Source organism: Motacilla alba, chromosome Z (assembly GCF_015832195.1).
Source record: "Motacilla alba alba isolate MOTALB_02 chromosome Z, Motacilla_alba_V1.0_pri, whole genome shotgun sequence".
Taxonomy (NCBI): domain Eukaryota; kingdom Metazoa; phylum Chordata; class Aves; order Passeriformes; family Motacillidae; genus Motacilla; species Motacilla alba.
In genome coordinates, this window is record NC_052046.1 from 34,929,406 (window position 1) to 34,952,549 (window position 23,144).

At 38.4% G+C, this 23,144-nt stretch overlaps 1 protein-coding gene across 1 annotated transcript in view; it reads left to right on the forward strand.

The window, feature by feature from the left end:
* The window catches only part of PGGT1B (protein geranylgeranyltransferase type I subunit beta), a 36,003-nt gene extending 17,061 nt beyond the window's left edge, over positions 1-18,942 (forward strand). The window contains 7 exon segments of the mRNA XM_038124087.1: positions 2,157-2,308; positions 3,731-3,863; positions 9,186-9,231; positions 10,914-11,098; positions 11,412-11,520; positions 15,196-15,330; positions 15,333-18,942. Of these exon segments, the coding sequence (XP_037980015.1) occupies positions 2,157-2,308; positions 3,731-3,863; positions 9,186-9,231; positions 10,914-11,098; positions 11,412-11,520; positions 15,196-15,330; positions 15,333-15,376 (804 nt within the window). The 3' untranslated portion in view covers positions 15,377-18,942.
* The last annotated feature ends 4,202 nt before the right edge of the window (positions 18,943-23,144 follow it).

Sequence of the window (23,144 nt, forward strand, 5' to 3'; positions counted from 1 at the left end):
TACCCATGTCCAGGTAAAGACCGTACCAACTGAACCCCTGCAAAATGTGTTGTGAAATACATCAAAGCATGCAAAAGATAGATTGTCAAATAGCTATTAAGTAGGCATTTATTTAGAAATTAGATAATTGCATACTTGTGTATTTTGAAAGCATAATTATGCTTCTTGGCTGTAGCTAGGTGTGTTGGCCTGGTGGACCTAGCACTCAGCACACACCTCTGTAAAAACATGTCAAAACCACTTAGCTCCGTGTGCGGATTGGCACCTACGGGAAGGAACCCTGTCTTGAAAGTGGGACTGTGCCAGTGCAAGTGCATGTTTAGTAGCTTTCTTTATTAGTCTTTGAAGAGATCTTGCCCATGCTTCTGCAGCAGAGAGAGTTTCTTGGCTCTGCAGTGGTCGCTAGGAATTCTTGGTGGCCATGAGTTATGTTTTAATAGCTTTTCCAACTGATATACTAGGGAACACTGTCACATCACTGAGCCAAGTTTAAATGTTTGAAAGCTTCCCCCCAACTTAAATCTTTTATGTATTAATTCTTTTAAAGAAGGCTGAGATTGTGAAGAACATGATGGTAATTCCAACAGAACAGAACTGTTCACTCCATCTCTGAGATCCAATTAAATCTCTTTCCTGTGGAACCTACAAACTAATTCTTAAAATTGGCAAAGTGCATGGAGAACAGACCCTGGCCATACCCCCTTTGTTGTCTTCTCAGAGTATGTGTGCACCAGTGCATTAGCTCAGGTCAGTAGAGACCACTTAACAAAAGCAATTTAATGTGCCCTATATGTCTGTTTAATGTGTAGGGTAGGAGACAGTGATGGGGGCACTGGCAGTGCAGGGATGGGAGTGGGAGCTGTTGGGATTTGTGATGCCACTTCAAGAGAGGGTTCAGGACTGAAAATAAGGGAGAGGAAGTGCAGCTCTCCGCACATAAACTCCTGTTCTCCTTCTCTGATACATAGCTTTTTCAGTGCTGCTGAACCCATTTCACCCTGTTTTCTGCCTCCCTTTCCCAATTGTCTTTGGTTCCCTTGTATGAAAGCAGTCTCTTGCTATCTAGTGGGTAATAACAATTTTTCTCCCAGTTTCTGACTAGAAGCAAAGCCTTTTGGCTTTGGAAATACGCATGACTTGCCTGAAAAATACCAATTACGCATAACATAATATTAAATTTAGTTTTATACTGCTTTTTCCTTGTGTTTTTAGGATTAATTGCAAAATAAGAATTGCAACTGATTAGGCAACAATGCTAGTAAAATATAATTTTAAAATCTGTATCTCTACTACTCAGGATTGAAATAGCTTTTATTGTGTTTAAAATAGTTATCTTCCAGTTGCTCCAAACTAAACCATCCCAAGTATCCACAGTCATCTCATTACATGTAGCCTCTGTTTCCATGAAGTGGTACAGTCCAGGATGGGCCTATAAAATACCATAAAGAAAAACAGTAGTTTTAGCACAGCTCTATCAATCCCTTTCCCATTTCTGTGACTTGTATTATGGGACTAGTCAGCCTTTAACTATAATTTTTGCTTCTCAGTTGACAGTCAGTGATCCTTGTGAGTCCCTTCCAACTCAGGATATTCTATGTTTCTGTGATTATTTGGTATATAAACACTTTGTTTGATCTCTGATTATTATTTTAAAATAGAGATGAAAGTAGGTAAGTGGCTAATTTGGTATTGCTTCAGTTGACAGTGACATTACTAATAATCTCTCACACTGCTTTCTTGTAGATCATTATGTTGTAAAGTCTCTGCTGAGGGGCCTCCAGAGTTTGGCTGTTTAAAGAGTGCTTACCCAGCTGCCAGGAAGTTATATGCCCAGTGGTGTGTCAGGACAAACTTAGGTACAGTTGAGGACATCCCATTTTTTCTTAATTGTTTCACAAATGGAGCTTTTGATAAAGCTTTTTCCAAAGCTTCCTACTGACCAGGTATTTACAAGAGCAGCAGAGTTATGCAGTAGCTTAGTTTGATAAGGAAGGCTGAGCAGAGTTTGATGAGGAAAGCTGAGCAGGATACCTTCAGTTTAACTATAATGAGTAAAGGGAAAAGTAATTTGTTACCTCTTACCTTAAAAAAAAAATTGCTGTAGTGTAAGCTCTTGTGATGTTTCAATATTTCTATTTTTTTTCCTCTTTGTTTAGGGTCCAGGTATATCTCATCCCTATGATAGTGGGCACATAGCAATGACTTACACAGGACTATCATGTCTGGTTATTCTTGGAGATGATTTAAGTCGAGTAAATAAAGATGCCATACTAGCAGGACTGAGAGCACTCCAGCTGGAGGATGGAAGGTAAAAGACATTTTTTATGCTGCAATTCCTACTACCCACATGTGGAATGAAACATAAGAAACATGTTTTTTATAGAAGTAGCTATAATCTTTTTGTTCTATTAAAAAAATAGTTTAATTGGTAGTCATATAAGTCATAAGAACATATGCTGGCTCCTTGGGAGTAGTTAAGTCATCAGAGAATATTAACTAGCTCTTCGAACCAAATGGAGGCTTTCCAAGCCACAAATCCTAGAAGAAACAATTAAAGGTTTCTTTATTGTCACAGGTAATTCAGCCATATACCTATTTTTGTATATCATGGAAGCATTTAGATTGTAAAAGACCTTTGAGATCATGAAGTCCACACAAAACCATGTCCTTAAGTGCCACATCTACATGTCTTTTAAATATGTTCAGGGATAGTGACTCCACCATTTCCCTGGGCAGCCTGTTCCAGTGCTAGACAACCCTTCTGATGAAGAAATTTTTTCTAATACCTAATCTAAACCTCACCTGGTACAACTTGAAGCCTTTTCCTCTGTCCCACTTGGGAGAGGAGACCAACCCCCACCTTGCCACCTTTCAGGTAGTTGAATGATAAGGTGTCCTCTCGGTGTTCTTTTCTCCAGGCTGAACAGCCCCAGCTCCTTCAGCTGCTCCTGGTCAGATTTGTGCTCCAAATGCTTCCCAGCTCCACTGCCCTTCCCTGGACACACTTTAGCAGTTCAATGGACTTCCTTGTCTTGAGGGGCCAAAACAGAACACAAAGCTTGAGGTGTGGCCTCACCAGTGCCCAGTACAGGGGGATGGTTACTGCCCTGGTTCTGTTGGCCACTTTCTGATACAAACATCCAAATCAGGGCATCCATCATCATCTTAAGAGTCCCTGAGATTGTGCCAAAATAACCCAGATACAAAAATTTTAAAATGTTCATATAGTTTGGTGTGATTGTAACAAAAACTAATGAAAAACTGATTCACCATTTGTATTAGAAATGGTAGTATTACCAATTACCTTTATGCATACCTGGGAAGCTGGTCCTCAAGTTGTAGTAAGGAAAAGCAAGCCTTGTGAGCTATTAGGATTCCTAGGAAGTCAAAGAATTCTGCCCAAAGCAGCTAAAATGGTAAATCATGTATCTGTATATACTGTAATAGGTGAAAGACTGCAAGCATAAACATCTTGGAATAAATAAACACCAGTGTCATTATGTTGCTGGAAATAGTTACTTAGGCTCCTAAATGTTTAGAGTTCTATGCATTTTCCTTGGCTTAGAATCACATCTTCTAAAAAGAAAGTCTAGTGTAGCTTTGGGTTATATTTATGAGACTACTGTAAACTAATCTTTAAAGAAAACACTGTGCAATTCTTTGAACCGCATTTCATGTTTTCTGCTGTAACAGGTGAAACAGTGTTTAAAGACAGAAATGTTTCTTTCAGTTTCTGTGCAGTGCTGGAAGGAAGTGAGAATGATATGAGGTTTGTGTACTGTGCTTCCTGTATCTGTTACATGCTCGATAACTGGTCAGGCATGGATATGAAAAAAGCAATAGACTACATTAGAAGAAGTATGGTGAGTGTTCGCAAAATGTTACTTCTTCCTATGCTTTTTTTCTTAACTTTGGCTAAAAAATAGTCTGTCCAAACTGTATTACAGTAATTTCTTTATTTTTTCTTCCTGCTCTAGCGAGTTGAGAATTACAAAGTACTTTTTTTTTTGCATTTGTATTTTCATTAAAATGTGTGTTCTAGCAAGATAATTTTATTTGCTGTGTTTGTTCACTGCAAGTTGTATTAAAAAGCCTCTTTATTTAAAATAATTAAACAAGTGAAAGTAAGTTTTTGAAAACTAAGGTGTGATGTTTGTATAACTTAGAAAAAGTGCATAAAGCACTTTGGAAAAGTGTACCAATAAAATCCTCATATTTCATTGAGCTGTAGTACTGCTTTTTAAAAGATACACAGATTCAAATAAACTAATTATTGACATCAGTTCATGCTTAAGTGTTTCCAGTCATGCACTCCATAATTTATTTATTAGATACTTGGAATGAAAAAATATATTCCTGAGTACGTACACATTTTTTTTCTGTGTTTGTGCAAATTGTCTTCATATTCGATTGGAGTAAAGGAGATTTCCATTTTTTTCATGTTGTTTCATTAGTTTAACTGAGTTACATTTTCAAAGATTGAAACACAATTTTTAAGGAAGCTGAGCAAGCTTGAAAATTGCAGCTCCCTTAGTGTGAGTAAACACAGATTAAACTCCTGTGATCCACAAAGAAGACCCAAATTTATGATGACACACAACTTCTGTTGTAAATGACTATTTTCAGTAGTTGCTGTCAGTAGCAAGATTGTAAAATTTATGTGAGAAACAAGTTTAAAAAAAGATTTCAAAATCTCCTGCTTCCAGACCAAGTTGTTTTTTATTTGTTGTTTATTTTTAGAGGAGGTAGTTGGATGTCCTGGTATTTCTTACTGTACACCTCAAGAAGCTTTCTGGCACACTGCCATAGTCCTGAACAGGCAGAGATGATCAAGGCCAGGGCTCAGCCATACGAGGATATCGATCTGCAGTCTATTCACACCCTAGTAGCACCTTTTATCCCATTTTCCCCTCTGTTTCCTCTTACTTGATTCTTCTCCAGTCTGCTTTGATATTTCTGTTTCTTACCATTGGCCCTTTCCGTAGCCATCCCATAGTAAGTTATGCTCACCCCTGCATTCCCCAGAAAACAGTCCATGATAAGGGAGTTTCTGTACAATCCTGGAATCTTCCTCCCCTGCATCCCATAAGAGCTCTTCTCCCATAGTTGGTAGCTTGCCTTAGTTAGCATGGGTTCGCAGCATGAGAATATCCCTGCTGAATCATTTCAGTGGGTTTCACCCAAGGACAATGATTTATCCATTCTCCTTTCACAGTCTGAGAGAGGAGCTTAGAGGCAGGGTGCTTGCTCTTACTGATTAGGTTGGGAGCATTCTTCCTCCTCTGATCATTTCTGGACCTTAATGTTTACTGAGATCAGTATTTAGTCAAATAGCTTAGCAGAGTTACAATAGGAGAATCAAGTGTTACAAAAGAGCAAAATCCTCATTGTATTTCTGTACATCACATTGTCTGTTAGTTAACCTTTGAGATTGTTAACTGGAGTGTGACAGAGATATGTAATGTAACAGGCAGCACTGAAATAATAAAGAGAGGGAGAAGCAACTATTTCTTTCTAAGACAGAACAGACAGAGAGCATCAGATGAGGCCATTAACAAAGCCGGCAAGTGGAGATTTTTTGAAAGTTTAGATCTTTGAAGTGGTACTGGAGATTTACTGTATAGTGTGATCTTGAACCAAATCTAAACTTTGCTTCTAGAGTTTAGCGTTAATTGTTGCACCTGCAAAATTCCAGTCATTATGTTCCTATTGGAAAAATAGATACCATTAAAAAAAAAAACCTATTGGAAAAATAGATACCATTAAAAAAAAAAAAACCTCTAATAATTGAAGCCTTACCATGGCAAAACATCCTACTAATACTACCAGTAAAGTAGAGCTAAGTCTTGGTGTGGTCAAAGTTCAGAAGACACTGTGTCTTATCACAAAGATTGTGTCTTTTCCTGGCTAGCTCAGAGAGTAACTTAGAGAGATCCTATAAGCAGTGCTCTGTACGGAGCAATCATTCTAGCGTGTAGAAATGTGCAGCAAGACGTGCTGTATTTTTTGTCCAGTTTTACTGTGAATTGGTAGGTTCAGTAGGACTTTTGTGTGCTGTGAATTCACTGTAGAACTGGTATGCATATGTACATTAGTTCTGTCTGTGTTTACTGCATTTTCTCCTTGGCCCACCAGTATTTCTGTGAATTAATTCTGTTGCAAGATGTCTGGCAATTTCTAGGAAAAGACACAAAACTTTGCATCTGCTTGGTCACATATAGAGCAGTGAATGTGTCTGAAGAAGTCTCAGACATTCAGGGAGTAGCCTATTGTGAAGATCATTTCACAGCAGTGGTTGTTTTTTCCTTTCATTCATTCATCTCTTTCCACCACTTGAGATGTATTTCAGTTTAATTGCATCTCACAGGAGCCATGTATTTAAAGTGTATCTCATAAATAAACACAATGACTATGAAATGTGGCATCCAAGGAATGTTAGCTTGATTTCTTTCATTATAGATTTGTAGATGGTGCTAAAACTAACCTATAATATGGAACAATTAAAAGTAAATTCTGTTAGAGGTTATTTAATTTGTTACTCCTTGTGTAACTAACTATACAATTAATAACTATAGGCTTTTTTGTAAATGCTTATTCCTGTTTTGTTACAATGTCATCTCATTCTGTCACTTTCTTCAGTTATAGAAAAAAAGGAATTGCATTGCTCAGTACCAAACTGCTTTGACACAAAGGTGTGGTTTTGATTTACTGTTGTACGTCACTTGTGTGCACCTAGATGGAGCACGTGACAGTTAACAGAACTTCTTTCAGTTTTTCAAATTGCAATATTTGTGAAGTACAACTCATCTGGATTGAGAGTAATGTAACTGGTTAACCACAGTATTCTTTGTAGTAAGCTTGAAGATTTTTTAGCTTATTCATTGGAATTTGTTGTCTATAGTGATGCAGTATAAGAACTGTGACATAGTTTTATTGTCAGTAAAAAAATCAGATTTCAACACACAATTTTTAGCAGTGTAGATTGACTCTTGTCTTTCACATTCAAAACTTAGATATATCATTAATCATTTTGATCTTTTAATCAAAAGACAACAAATACTAGCATGCTGAGATTTTGAATGACTTCCAGAGACTCAATAACACTGGTCTTTGCAACAACACATTTTTGGTTTTGTTTTTTTTTTTGAGTGGAGATATTGCAAGAAGCTTTAAAAATATCATCTTCTTCTTCTAGTATAGTCTTCTTAAAATGCACTTGTATTGGTCTGTTGATATAGTTAAGCTGGTTGTAAAACTTGTAGACTTTGAAGTGAAGATTTTACCAAATTAGATTTACACATTTCCTTAGGATAGTATTTAATAATGCATTTGTCATGTTGCAGTAATCAAGAGCTCCTTTTGCATACAATTTCTGGAGTCTTTTCAAAAGATCCAAGAAATGAAATTATTCCCTAGCTCTTTAAGGCACACAAGTCCCCAGAGAGCAGCTGCTGTCTGTAAATAAATAGGTGTTAGTTAGCCAAGGGTCAGTTATTGTCTGTTAGTTTAAAGCTAATTGTACAGCCCAACATAGTAGTGTCCAGGATGCACACTTAACAGCTTTTTTCCAGAGCTAATTTCTTTGTTATACATAAAGCAAGACCCCTCCTCTTAAAATTGCTGTTTGTAGAGTTAATTCGCTTTGCCAGCACAGTTTTGCTAATCAGCTTGCCTTTACTTTGCAATTAATGCATCTGTGGAGTGTGGTAGCACATTTGTATTGCATTCTCAAAAGGCAGTGGAAAAGGAAGAGTTCACACTGTGTGCTTTAACATTCAGAATTTCATAGAGATTACTAAAATTTACTGGTTCAAACCTGAGAAATCAAGCTGCAACTTGAAGTGTATGTATCAGATATCTATTTTTAGTTGCTTCAGCTTGCAGCAACAATTCAAAACTAGGAATACAGTTTTAGTGTAGCTTCTGTGTCTTCTTCTGTTTACTTTTTTCTTCTCAGTGTCAGCTTTAAAAGTAGATGCACAAAATAATCCTTAGGTAATTTCTAAAGATATGGTAGTCCTGTAGCCATTCTTTGGTTAGGACTATGGGAGTCATTATTGATTTGTCAAGGTGTCCTGTATCTACTAGCCACTGTTTTAGAGAAAACGTGAGAAATTCACAGTCAGCACCTGGAGGATGTGGGGGAAAGGTTTTTGGTGCTTTGTGTCTGATCAGATACTGATCGAATCATTAATCGAGCAGTTGATGTAGAATATGTAGGGCCTATGTAATTTAACTTTAAGAGTTACACCTCATTTTTCCTACTAAGCAATTTGGTATTTGTTCAGAAATAATTCATTAAGTATTCTATGAACTCTTGTAAAATAAATATTTTCCATTTATGAATAATTTCTTACATAATATTTTGTTTCTTTTCAAGTAAAATGATTTAATGGATTTTTAGGGAAGAAAGATTATTATGCTTATATATACATGTGTTCTTAGATTGCTCATGACAGACATGAACTGTGCATTCTTGGTGCTTTGTCAGACTTGAGTTTCCCCTATTGTTGCCATTAACAGAGTGATTTTTCAGCAGTGTACTGGTATTTTTTAAAAGTAATATTTTATAGGCCAATTTAAGTTTATTCCAATGCATGTTATAATTTTCTTCTTGCTTCTGGTTCCTTTCTCATTGTTTTTTAAAGCCTGATGTACTTGCTTCTTCCTAAAAAATTGATTGGGTTTGAGTATTCTACACATGCATTGAGTATTCTACTTTGCATTTTGCCTCCTTTTTTAATGTTAAACTACTCTTGGATTAGAAACACATTAAGTTATCTATTTAATTCTGTTTTGTTTTGATATATATATGTGTATATATATATATATACACATACATATACACATATATACGTATATACATATCCATATTATATATATACATATCCAATTTTTTTTCATTTTATACATGATTTTTTTCTTTGTGACTTACCCTTTTTCAGGTTTCTAACATATGTCACAACTGAAATTAACTCCATGAAAGTCATAAAAACTTTCTACATTGAAAAAGAGCTGATGTGTTAACTGTGTTGTGGCAAGAACTTTTGGAGGCTCAGAATTTAATGAGGTTAAATCATGACAATGATCTGATGATAATTTTGCTGGTAAACTAAGAAATTGCAATGTCTGTCAAAGTGCTGTGGTTCTAAAGTAACTGCTTTGTGGGATTTTATTTTCTTCAGTCTTATGATAATGGCCTGGCGCAGGGAGCTGGACTGGAATCTCATGGTAAGAATGTCAAAGTGTTCTACACCTTTCAGAGTGGTATTGAGAATGCTGTAGGAGGTGCAGGGTATGCCATACCTTTCCTTCTTTTCTGATTTTTAAGGAAGTTGTGTGAGGAGGAGCAAATCCAAAACATGCCTCCAAATATCACTTCTTCCTTTAGATCTAGCTTGATATCTGAACAGACAGGCTTTTTTTAATCACTCCCATCAATCTTATCTCGTAAGTGTTTTGTTGAAAAGTGTTGCTTGTAGTTCTCAGCTGTTATTGACAGAGCAAACTTTTTCCACATGTGCCATTGTTACTCTGACTATTCTGTCTGCAAGAGATTTTGTGCAACGTAACTGATCATTTCCAATTTCAACAGCTTTGGTAAAACATAGAAACATTTCCTCTGATAGATACAGCATCTGTTGTGGGTTCAAATCTTGAAGCAACAGTTAATTTTTGTGACGAGTTGGTAGATCTGAAGATAGGAATCCCTAAGAGACTGCTATTTTTAAGCAAAATGTTTCTGTGCCATGAAGTTGCAGTCTGCTTGTGACAGAGGAGTTTTTGGCGACTGATTCTAAATCTAGTGCTGTAGTCTCTTGGACTTACTGGTCCAAGACTGGACTTGATGATCTTGAAGGTCTTTTCCAACCTAAATGGTTCTGTGATCCTATCAAATGTTTAGCCTTAGTATTGAGCTTTGATTGGGTTTTATCTGTTTCCTTCTTGCTGGATAAATAAAGCTGAAAAATTTAAATTATACCCCTAGGTATTAAAGCAATTAGTTAATTAACTTTCTGTAAAATGTTAGTGATAACAAATAGCAGTACTTGAGCACTGCATTTCAGCATCAGAGTGAAAATAATCTTACAGCTCCTGGGGTCTTCCCAGGACCCCAGCACCAGGATATTGTAAGGAACTTAAAATAGCCCAGGTCTTCTCTCAGCAGCTTGCTTGTGGTCTTTCCCAGCCTCTGATTTTATTGTATCAGACTCAAAATAAACTTTGATGGACTTTAAAAAGTGGTGGCTGGGCTACACAAAGAACATGAATTTATCTTTTTTACCATGCAGTTTCCTTGACAGCAAAAAATTCCTTAGAAGCACAATTTTTATGTGTTACAACCATGAGAATCCAGGAGTCTTCACCATATTAACTGTGCACTTTTTTTTTTTTAAATAATTTTACTTTGAATTTTTTTTCCTTCTGCTCTCCAGACACTTCTGTCTGTTTATATCCTCTGGGGGACTGTGTCTGAGGCTGGCTTTGGCATCTCTGCTTCAATCCGATTGCTGGCATTCCGATAGCTTTCTTTTTTAAGTTACAAGTGAAGAAATATTTCTGTTGCAATTCCATGTACTTGTTTCTGGACTGCAGTGTAATGTAAATTGTGCAGCATTGTGAGAAGAAACAGCTTTAAGAAAATGAGCTGGTTTATTTCTACAAGAGCTGGGTTGAGGGATTTTCCCCTCCCCCTTTGAAATACCCTCCAAACTTAGAGTGTTCTTATTTATTTGGATTTTAGATTCAAAGTTAACTTTTTCATACTTTAAAAGTCTATTGATTTCATTGCTAATAGTTTAGTTAAAGTTCTGACTTCAGTTAAAGTTCTAACTAAACTAAAGTTCTGAGATCATGCAGGCTTCAAAAAATCTATGTATCAAAGCACAGCAAACCCTGCTCTCTCTTCACAGGGGGCTCTACATTTTGTGGTATAGCATCACTGTGTTTGATGGGCAAATTGGAGGAAGTTTTTTCAGAAAAAGAATTGAACAGAATAAGAAGATGGTGTATAATGAGGCAACAGAATGGCTACCATGGACGACCCAACAAACCTGTGGACACTTGCTATTCCTTTTGGGTGGGAGCAACATTGAAGGTAGTGTACAGAACAGGTGTAGGGGTAGTTATTGACTTGTTTTGATGTCCTTAAGCACTATTTTCTTTGCTTGAAAGAGTTAGATATTTGACACAAGTGCACCAATATGCACCAATGACTATAAATGTCTTTCATCTTGCAAAAAAATGCAGGAAATGGAGGTTTACCAGATTAGTGCTATCTCTGCTGTTACTGCTTATCTCAAAAATAGGCACTGTAGTCTAGCGTTAAAAATGTACTAAGACTTAGTTAAAACTTAGTGTAAGAAGTATACTAAGACTTATATTACTGTTACAATCTAATTTCTTTTCAGCTCTTGAACATATTCCAATATACAAATTTTGAGAAAAACCGAAATTACATCCTGTCAACTCAAGATCGCCTTGTTGGTGGATTCGCCAAGTGGCCAGACAGCCATCCAGGTAAAGTAACCTTTCAAAATTGCAATGAGTATGTTCTAAGTAAGAAATAATTTCCAGCAGTCAGACACCTGAAAGGTGTAAGGGAAACCATACCCTTCCAAAAAAAAAAACAAACAACAAAACAGAAAAACAAAACAAACAAACAACCATAAACAAAAAAAACTCAAAATATAGAAGGGTTTTCATTCTTGAAGTGGAAAGAGGGAGATGAAGTTTTTCCTTGTTCAGCCACAGAGGAAGTGAGCTGTTGTTGTTTAGATTACTGTTAAAAGAGTATCACTGTCTATTTAGTATGTGTTTAACTGTTCTGCTTAAAGGATATATTGTGTTGTAGGAATCTCTGTAAATTGAGTTTAATAAATCAAAATATTTGTTTCTTTAGTAAATTAATAATTTAAGCTTATTCAGAAGTCATTGATATAAGTAAAAATAGTCAAAGTTTATGCAGTTATGTACTATGATGTACAGATTGTGTTTATACAAGTGTGTCTGACAGTTATGCTTTCAGAAGTGGGTAATTTGAAGTAGTGAAAAAATTCAAAAGTCTGCTAAAATCTTTTAATTTTAAAAGTTGTTAGAATTCAATTAAGGTATTGCAAGCTTCTGAAAAAAAGCTTGTGCCAGTAGTGTTTTCACAGCCCATGGCATTTTGTACAGGGAAGAGAAACAGTCCAAATAAACTGACCAAATAAGATAAAAATTTAGTCATAATAAGGGAAGAGTCTGTTTAGAATCTGTGCCCTGGTATTTAATCTGTTGATAATTTCATTTTGAACAACAGTTCACAATTTTTCAAGGTGAACCCACACTGAGAATACAGTGCTTGTGATAGATTTGCTTCTGCCTCTTCCCTGAAAACCAGTTTAGGATTTCTGAGGAATTTAGATGCATTTCCTCCTCATCATATAGATTTAACAGTATCATTTGGAGGGATTGTTTTGGTTTATCTTAATGAAAGATTTACCTTGTGAGTCAGAGATTAGAAAAGTCTGTTTCAAATACCCATCATATGTTAACCTTTTCTTAAACTTAATTTCCTTTTATGACAAGGTTGTCCCCCTAGATGACCAAGGGAAGCCATTTGATGTAATCTAAGGCTTTCAATAGTGTCCCTTCCGAGGTCCTTCTGGACAAACTATCCAGTCCATGGCATCTCAAGTTCTGGGGGCAGTTTTGGTTACCACAACACAAAAAAGACATTAGAGAGTGTCCAGAGGAGGCCACGAGGATGGTGAAGGTGAAGGGCCTTGGGGTGAAGCCATGTGAGGAGTGGCTGAGGTGACTTGGTCTGTTCAGCCTGGAGAAGAGGAGACAGAGGGGAGACCTCACTGCAGCTACAACTTCCTTGTGAGGAGAAGAGGAGGGGCAGGCACTGTTCTTTGCTTTCTGGTGACAGTGACAGGACACGAGGGAGTGGCCTGAAGTTGCATTCAGGGAGGTTTAGTTTGGATATTAGAAAAAGATTCTTCACCCAGAGGGTGGTTGGGCCATGGAACAGGCTTTTCAGGAAAGTGGTCATAGCACCAACCTGACAGAGTTCAAGAAATTTTTGGACAATGTTCTTGGGCATGTGGTGTAACTCTTGGTGTCTGCTATGCAGAGCCAGGAGTCAGACTTGGATTGCCTTTGGGGGGGTCCTTCCAACTCAGGCTATTTTATGAGTCTGTGATTCTGTCATTTAGTATAGTGGTGACTGTTCGAGATAAGATTTTAAAAAGGCAAGACAAATAATAATTGTTTTTCTTTGCTCTGTGTGTGCACGATTCTGTATTTTCTAGGCTAACTGTAGCATTTTTTCCTCAGGCAGATGGTGGCATAAGTCTGTAGTCATGTTTTGAAGGAAAAAGTAAAAAGTTAGTGCAGTTCTCATACAAAGAAGGACTATAAATGCAACATTGCAAAGATTGCTGCTGTGTTTTCATTGTTATAGATACACAACTGAGCTTCCTGCAAGCTCAGTCCCATATCTGAAAGGCACGTTGTCTTTCAATCATGTTAACACTATAAAGATTACTAAGACTTAATCACAATTCGATTTTAACTTCTGTGGCTCCTACTTTATAAAAGCTCTGTTTAAATTTGGGGACTCAAGCTGTCCTTGCTGTACAATAATGTTTTTAAGAAGACTAGAAGAAATTTCAGAAGACAATCAACTGCTGATGATAATCTATATGTTATATGGACTTGCAATGTTAAAAAGTAACTGTTTCCAGCTGATTATTCAGGGAAATAATACTTTGTAGTCTTGCTGTGTTCCCATGCTAACAGACATCAAAATATTGTTGGTTGTGGAGGCCACTAGCATTATTTAGCAAAGGACTGATAGGACAAGAAGAAACAGCCTCAGGTTACACTAGAGGAGATGTAGATTGAATTGTAGGAAACATTTCTTCACCAGAAGGGTTGTAAAACATTGGAACAGGCTACTCAAGTCAATGTGTGAGTCACCATCCCTGGGGATACAATATGACACTTAGGGGCGGGGCTTACTGCTGGTCTTGCCAATGTTAGGTTAAGGTTTGGAGTCTGGTCTTAGAGGTCTTTTCCAGCCTAAATGATTCTGTGATCATTTTAGTGAGATACTAAATTATTGACACCTACACAAAGTGCTACATGTTGAGCTTTTTCAAGGGGCACATGAAATTCCCATTGTCTTTCTATCTTTCACCTGTGATTTCATGGGCAGATAATCCAATCTGATAGCTTGCTGCTACCTGGCAAGCGGCGACCCTGGTATAAGGTGGACATGAAGAGCAGCATGGAACAGGAGAGTAAGACTTTTTGGTGGCAGTCATCTCTTGATCAAGCTGCATGAATTCCTATCCTTAGGATAATCTCTCAGGAAAATGGGAAGCTAGGAAAATTAATGGTTTCTTCAGTTTCTCTAAGGCTTGCTGTTGGCAGCTATTTGCACTAATTTTGTTGTTTCAATAGTTAGCTGCTCATAAAGTAACCAGCCAAAAAATGCTTGCAAGAAAAAAAAAATTGCTTTCTGGAACTGGTTATTTTCAGATACTTAAATCCTTTTGCTTTTTGGCTGTGGCACTCAGAAAAAATTAAGTAGTGCACAAGTTGTTATAAAAGAAATCTGGACTTTAATTTATGCTGGTAGCTCTAGGCAGAAATGTTTTCCTTCCATCAAAATTCAAGTTTAAAATACGGCTGTGGTATTCACATGCCCTCTGAACAGAGAGAGACATAATTCTCTCTCTCAGGTTTTTTCCTGTAGAAGCACAGAGAGAAAACAATTCTTATCTCATTTGCTGCTCCTGTTGTTTTCTGAATGTGTGGAATGTGTTGGAAGATTATTTACCTGAAGGAATTTGATGATTGGATTCTGGTGATGGTGTTTTGATTCATTGACCAATTGAATCCATGTGTGTGTGTCAGGACTGTCGGCTGACAGTCACGAGTTTTCAGTTTAAAAGTATGATGTAGTATAGTATGTTCCTATTTATATAGTATAGTATAATAAAGTAATTAATTAGCCTTCTGAATCAGTGGAGTCAAATGTATGATTCTTCCCTGAGGATTGGGGGATCACCTGCTAATCTGATATATGCACCTGATATTTGTTTTCCTTGGTTGTAATTACTCTGAGGTGATTGAATATGGGCTGAATATTGGCTGTTACAGCCTGAAATAATTTTTTTTCCTTTTCTGTCTTTCTTTTAGATGCTTTACATGCCTACTTTGGGATCTGTGGTTTGTCATTAATTGGAGAATCTGGTATTTGCAAAGTTCATCCCGCCCTAAATGTAAGCACAAGAGCATCAGAGCGTCTTCACCACCTTCATCAGATCTGGAAAACACGGACTTTAAACAGCGTTCAGACAACACACACCTCTCTACATGACTGATTTAGACTTGAATTTAGTTCTGGTAGCATAATTGTAGCCCAGGGTTAAAAGCCATGTATAACCAATGTGCTCTTTTAAGTGCTGGAGTCATACAATCAGATCTGTGTTGCTGGCATCACTTTGATAGGGAGTTGCCTTCAGCAGGTTATTCTGCATTGTGAAATGGGGAATATTTTGATTATACAGAAGTTTGTCACCGCAGACTGTAAATGGCTTTTCAGATGGCTTTACTTCTAAGAAATCCCTTGAGGCATTTAAACTTCATTTTAATTTTATTTTTTTAAATTTGTGCATACTGTGTCAAAATATATAATGGGGAAATATTTTCAAAATTGTTTACATATCATACAGTATAGCACAGAACGTTGAAGTTCTTTATAATCTTACTGTTTGACATATTTTTGGGTAGAGAATCTCTCATATTAAGTCTCAGTTAAAAATTACCTATTATCATCAACTTTCAGATTCCATAAACTTTGTTTTTCACAAACAAATTAATTAAATACAAATAAAAATATTTTATTCAATATACTGAACTTTTAAGGTTGTGTGGCCTTACTAAATGGATCTCATAATTCTACTGAGTAGGTTTTACACAGATGCAGTGGATTGTTAGCCAGACAAACAGTTTTCATCTGAAATAGTTTCTTCATGTGAAGTTCACTAAGAGTGTGGCATACTGATGCACATCATTAAGAGATATTCAGCCCAGTCTTTTGGAAGCGTACCTGTATGCAAGAGTAGCATTAGAACCTGCTTCCAAAGACAAACCTTTGCAATACATTGAAGTTATTTGAACTACAGTAATGATGAACATTCTCAGCTTCTTTAGTGCTTTACTAGTGCCTTACTTTGTGTGCTTGAAGTGCTGTTCAGAGTTGAAGGAAGTAACTTTGCAGCTGGTGTGTTTGTGGCAGGTCAGTTTGTGCATTCAGCAGACACCACAACATCTTTCTGCTTGCCAGTCATTAGCAGCACTTTTTTTTCCTAAAAGTTCCAAAGATAACTGAAGACTTCCTAAAACAGATTAGGTGCACCATTTGCCACTGCTGAGCTCAAAGAAACAGGATGTAGATCTTTTTGGCCAGCAAAAAGAGCTTTTGGGGATAAACATGATTCCTGTTTTGCAATGCAGGGCAAGTGAAAACAGTAGTGTAGTTGTACCCCTGGCACACATGTCAGAGAGGTCCAATAGGTATCTTTAGGCTACCAGAACAATCCCATTGTCCAAACCTGTAGCAGCCTTCCTACCTAAATAGATACGTTTTATTTCTATAGCAGATTAATTTTCATGGCAGCATTAGGAGCATAACTAGTGATAGTTGTCTGCTTGGAAAAGCAGAGGAAGAGCAGAGTAGGGTGTGTGTGATCTAGACATGTCCCAGTAGACATTTTACTTGGAGGAGGAGGGACTCAATAGTTGTAAAAACTGGGAGGTCCGGAGGGGTGGAACCAAGAGAACTGTGAGGCCAGTACTGGAGAGGGGGAATGAAGTAGGACTGAGTAGGACTGTTGCAGAGTAAGAGAAATGAAAACTGGATGATACTGAGGCTGGATGCAGGAGCAAAGAATGTGGAGTAGTAATGGAACCAATCTGATGGAAGGGATTTGAGCTGTCTAGGGTAGGATTAGGGAGCAAAAGAAAGGTCCTGACTCAAGGAACATAGAGGAGTTAAGGGGCCAAGATAGAGCTTGGGAATTAGTTTTATTGCCCACATGCTGAGATGACCAGAAATCCAGCCACATGTAAAAAGAACTAGCAAGATACCTAAAAGAGAGCATCTCCCAGGCAGGGGGCTCACTACTGCAGTTCCTGTGGGAATCCCATTTTCCTGGATAGGCTTAATGGAATGTTGGTTAGCAAAGGCTGAAGTAGCTTCCCTGAACAGAAGTCTCTAAGGTCATGGGGGTCTACCTAGATGAAAACCCATTTGAAACCAAACAACAAAAATCTTGAAGTAAAACTTGATCAAAAAAGCATGGTATTTTCTTGTCATTACATCAGATAGTGACAACAAGTGACTTCATGGTACGATAGGATGGGTTTCTGGGACATGGTGTAGTTACAATGAAGATGAGATGTAATTTTAGCTATCCATCTCCACCACTGCTTCTCTGCCTTGCTGGTGAACCATCTCTGAGTTTTTAGCATTTACTACATACCCTGGTAGGTGGAGTAGCTTTGAGTTTCAGAAGAGTTGAATAAGGCGTTCTTAGTTTCTGCTGGGAAACAGTCTAAATATTTGTTCTTACTTAGCTTAGTGAAAAATTCTGTATTTGATTATCGTAAGGCAAATGCATACTTGCAAAATCCTGAGCTATGGTTCCTAAGTTGTCCTGTGTGTGAGCACATTCTCATCTGTGAGGGACATTGGGGTCCCTCAGCAGAAAGTATGAAAAATCATACTAAGTGAATAAGAAAAATTCTCATGGCAAGTAGTTTAACAGTTTTCTGTCTCAAAAAACAGGTAACATTTCTTGCTATGTTTTCTGTAAGCTCCCCTGGCTTCTTTATATGGATTTTACATTTCTTTTCTCCTTGGCCCTCAGTTATTCTACAACATCTTTTCAGGCTGCATGTTGACTGCAGAGCTAGCCCTTCCTAAGGTTGCACAAGGTATATTTGTTTCTCATTAACCCAAAGTTTGATGAAGGCAGCAAAATACCTATGCTTTCATCTCACACTGAGTATCTAATTTCTTTAATTCTTTTGAAGTCTTTAGTCTTTTTTAGGTTGACAAAAATCAGTACTAATAACCAACTCCGCATATGTGATTTGCCATTCTGAATGTCCCAATTTATGTCAGGCAAACAAATTATGAACATTGAATGTTCCTGTGTAGCAGACATCTGGATTCTGACTGTACTGAATTGTCTCTCTGATTTTTGTGGTTTATTATGTCTTTTAACTAGAAAAATGTTAAATGAGAAATCAGTGGACAAGAGTTTCACAGAAGTCCATAACCTAAAATTACTTTTAAAGGGGATACATCAAAATAGAGCTAAAACTTAAATGTGAACTGTGAAGTTTAAATGTAGCTAGAAAAAGCAAACCATGTGATTATTACCTACCTCTAATAATTTTGTGTTAACCACAGCTTTACATTGCTGAGACTGAACCTACATAAGAAATTCATGCATTGAATGGCTTTACCATGTGCTTGAGTTTGTAAAACCTCTTGGCTATCAGGCTGACAAATGTGAGTGCCTCTATCCTATCTGAAACACTCCAGAACTCTATGTATGACCCAAATTTCTCTTCCAGAAAAACAGCTTTAAAATTGTATGTTGAACAAAGGAAGTCAAATGTATCTTTTCTGTAGGATCTGAGGACTGGGGATTTATAACATTGTCACTAGGCTTTTCAGGCCCACTTAATTGTACATAGCTGCTGACAGATGTGGTAACACCATTTTGGAAGGCTGCTTCCAAGCATGTTTGTATTTATGAATTTTCATACTGAGAACTGTTTTTTCTAAATGGAACAATCATCATCACTGAAAAAAACTAGCAAGTAAATTTGGTATTGCAGGAATACCTGAAATGCATATGCTGAAGCACATATTTAAGAGTAACATGCTCTATGCTCTATTGCCCAAGGTAAAAGACAACCTGAGAGGAGCTGAAGAAGCTGCACCAAATTTGCTTTCTCCGTGGATGTCAGTATAGAAATTAAATATTCAATAGAAACTGTTCTGTTCCCTAAAAAAAATACATTTCAACTTTGTGCCGAGTGAGCCATTTAGTATGGGGTTGCCTAATATAGAAGGGAAGAAACAGTGATTTCCAAAGTCAAAGCCTTTTATGGACAGCCCATCTCCTGGCATTTTGGAGAAACTTGCTATCAGTGTCCCTGTGGAAGTCAAAGAGATGTCAGGACATGCACAAGAAGCAGAGAGACCCTAAGTAAGAAGATGCTATTGTTGCAACTAAATATGAGACATCTCCAAAATTCATCAGTTGAATGAGATTATTGGTCTGTTTATGTTGATGCTAAATACTGTGGTGATTCTGAAAAGCTCTTTTTTTTGCTGTTGCAAGAAAAGACCATTTAAGTTTTCCTCACTTCAGGTGACACTGGGTGAAAAAGAAGATAGTCTCAACATCTTTATACTAAATGGTTATTAAATTACTCCACTGAGTCGTTACAATGTGTTGTAGCTTTACACTTTCTGTTCACCATTTTTAAGCTTTTGTGTTCCTGGTCTCTATTTGCCTGATTAGTTTCTGAGTTTAATAAAAATCAATGAGCTGTTGAGAAAATGAGGGAAAACTGCAATTTCTTTTTACCTGTAGCTCTTGTCATGTGTTTTTTTCCTAAGTTACATGTTCTAGGTGAGGATCTGTCTTCCCAAGAGCACAGAGCATGACAGCCTCCAAAGGTTTTCAAGCTGAACCCATCAAAGACAGCAAACCCTGTCACTACTGCTTTATTTTTGAAGCACTGGAAAGATGCCTTGTTTGATAACTACATTGTAAGAACATAGAATCATGAAATAGTTTGGGTTGGAAGTGACTTTAAAAATCATCTCTTCCAACTCCTCTGCCAAGGGCAGGGAGACCTCCCACCAGATCATCTTGCTCAAAGCCCAATCCAACCTGTATTTGAACACTTCCAGGGATGGGGTAACCGCAGCTTCTCTGGGCAAACCTTTTCCTAGTGCCTCACTACCCTCACAGTGAAGGATTTTTTCCTAATACCTACTTTCTCAGTTTTAATCCATTCCTCCTTGTCCTGTCACTACATGTCCTTCTAAAAAGTCCCTCTCCAACTTTTTTATAGGGTCCCTTCATGTACTGGAAAGTGCTATAGGTCTCTCCGGAGGCTTCTCTGTCTCAGGTCAAACAGCCCCTTCTCAGTCTGTCTTCACAGGAGGGGTGTTCCAGCCCTCTAATCATCTTCGTGGCCTCCTCTGGATGTACTCCAAAAGGTCCCTGTCCTTCTTATGTTGAGGATCCCAGAGATGGATGCAGCACTCCAAATAGGATCTCACCAGAGCAGAGCAGAGGGGTGGAATCCCCTCCCTCCCCTGCTGGCCACGCTGCTCTGGATGCAGCCCAGGACACATTTGACTTTCTGGGCTGTGAGTGCTCATGGCTGGGTCATGTCCAGCCTCTCACCCACCAGCACCCCCAAGTCCTTCTCAGAACAGGTGCTCTCAATCCATTTGTTGCCCAGCCTGTACTCCTGTCTGCAGGGCCTTGCACTTGCACTTGGCTGTACCAAACTCCATGAGGTTCACACGACCCCCCTTCTCAAGCCCGTCCAGGTCCCTCTGGATGCTATTCCTTCCTTCTGGTGTGTGAATAGCACCAAGCAGCTCAGAGTCATTGGCTCACTTGCTGAGGGTGCACTCAGTCCTACTGTTCCTGCTGCCCACAGGGATGTGGAACAGTGCCAGTCCCAACACCAGGCCCTGCAAAAGGCCTCTCATCACTGGTCTCTGCTTGTACCTATGGTGTTGACCACAATTCTTTTGAGTGAGACCATACAGCCCATTCCTTATCCATTGAGTGGTCCACCATCTCCAGTTTAAAGCAAGGATGTCATGTGGTACAGAGTCAAAGGCTTTACACAGGTCCACATATATGTCAGTTGTCCTTTCCACGTCCATCAGTGGCTGTTTTTGAAGGCCACCAAAATTGTCAGGCACTATTTGCCCTTAGTGAAGCCGTGCTGGCTGTCACAAATCACCTACTTATTTTCCACATGCCTTACCGTAATTTCTAGGAGGATTTGCTCCGTGATCTTGCCTTCTGCTAAGGTGAGACTGGCATCCTTTAAAATGTTTATCTGCGGATAGAGGTTCTGTACTTGGGAATGGGACTGGACAGGCTGCTATCACTGGAGAACAAGTAGGATTCTGAGGAAGAATGTGGTCCTGACTTGCAGTAAAAAAAGAAAGTTCATTGAGGAAGAGGAAATCTGTGTGAAAACAATCCGCATGTGCTCTCACTTGAGAATTAAAAATGTTTAGGAAAGAGCTTTGAATTTGCCATGCAAGTTGTTTATATTAAATTCACAAATGCAAGGAGGGAGATACGAATGTAACAGCTGAGTTTTGACAATTTTATCCTGCTTGTGAAAGTGGCTTCCATGTTAACTCCTAACAGTGATGATAACCAAGCCCCAGTACAAGGACCAGGAGCTAATCTGTTGTTTTGAGTCTGGCTGAGTTCATTTTACCTCAGCACCCCTCACAGTGCAGTGCTTTGCACTGGGAGCTGGAAAGGTGCTGATAACACAGGGGTGCTTTGGTTGCTGCTGGGCAGTGCTGGCACAGTGTCAGCACTGTCTCCCCAGCATTCTTGCCTACCCCATCAGTAGGCTGTGGCTGGGCACTGTACTGGGAGAACACACAACCAGGCCAGCTGATCCAAACTCACCCAAGGAATATTTCGTAGCATACGACATTAGCTCAGATATAAAAGCTAAGGAAAGGAGGAGGAAGTGGGACGTTTTTTATTTACAATGCTTGCCTTCTGGAGCAATCACTCGAGGTGCTGAAGCCTTGTTCCTGGGAAGTGGCTGAACATTGCTCGCCAACAATGGGAAGTAGAGAATAAACCTTCTTTCTCTTTGCTCATGCATGTGCAAACTTTCACTTTTGCTTTAGTAAGCTGCTTTATCTGAACATGTGAGTCCTTTTCAATCTTATTTTCTCTCTCCTTTTCAGCTGGGAAGGAGGTGATAGAGTGGTTTGGTAGGCATCTGGTGCCCAGCCTAGGTCAACCCACCACACCTGTGCACCACTGAAATGACTGCTTTGGATGCTCAATCTGGGAGAGCATGGAGGCTTTCATGAGGTTATTTCTGCAAGATCCAGCCTGGGCTTCCATCCAGAGCTCTCCCTGTGTTCCCTTTGCTCCAGACATGAGACAAAGGCTCTGCCTCACCCTGGGAGGGGGGACCCCCCCCCTTGTCGTTTTATGTGAAATCTGCAAAAGAAAAATTTGAAGTGAAAATGAGTCAAGATTTTCTGTGGTTTATTGCCCTTCGTGAGTGCTTGTGGGACAGGTGCTTATGCTGCCTAGAAAGCTAAATATGTAAGACTGCTGTTGAAATTGCATGCTGCCTTTGTTTAATTTAAAGGTTTCCCTAAGCACAGAGCTATATTTTTTTGCTCTTGTGCTGTCCAGAAGTCTTTGTTTAACAACCTTCTTTAAATTACAGCCAAGCCTTACTAAAATAAGCTCACTTGACCAAATTGCATTTTCAACTTTGTCTCAACATCCATTCTGCTTATTTTATCACTAAAACCTCCTTTGAATTCAGACCCTACAATGGGGGAAGGGATCATACATGAAAACCTGTTGCCCAGGGAGCATTTGTCAGAGGTGCTCTTTCACAGAAGGTTAGACTAAGAACTGTTTGGCATGGGGTAGGGACAGTTTATCCTGTCTTGGGGCGCTCTGGTGGACTATTTCTTCCAGTTATTTAGATTCCACTTTAATTTCTTTTTTTTTTTTTTACCACCCCTGAACCTGTGGATTTTTAAACCAAAGAGAGCTGTGCTCTGTTGGGACAGTTTATTGTGGAGCCAATCTGTGAGGTACATAGATGGGAAGGTGAGACAGGGGGAAGGTTTCTCTAAATAGCACAAAAATACTTCAGAAAGAAATCAGAAATCTTAGTTAGATTGGGCATACATGCACTCTGGTCTGTACACTTGTGCTTTACAGATCAGCTGTCCTCAGGAGGTACTTGCTGTCTAGCATCTTTCCAAAATATCCTCTGAAATATGTAGTTCTCTGGTGAGGTCA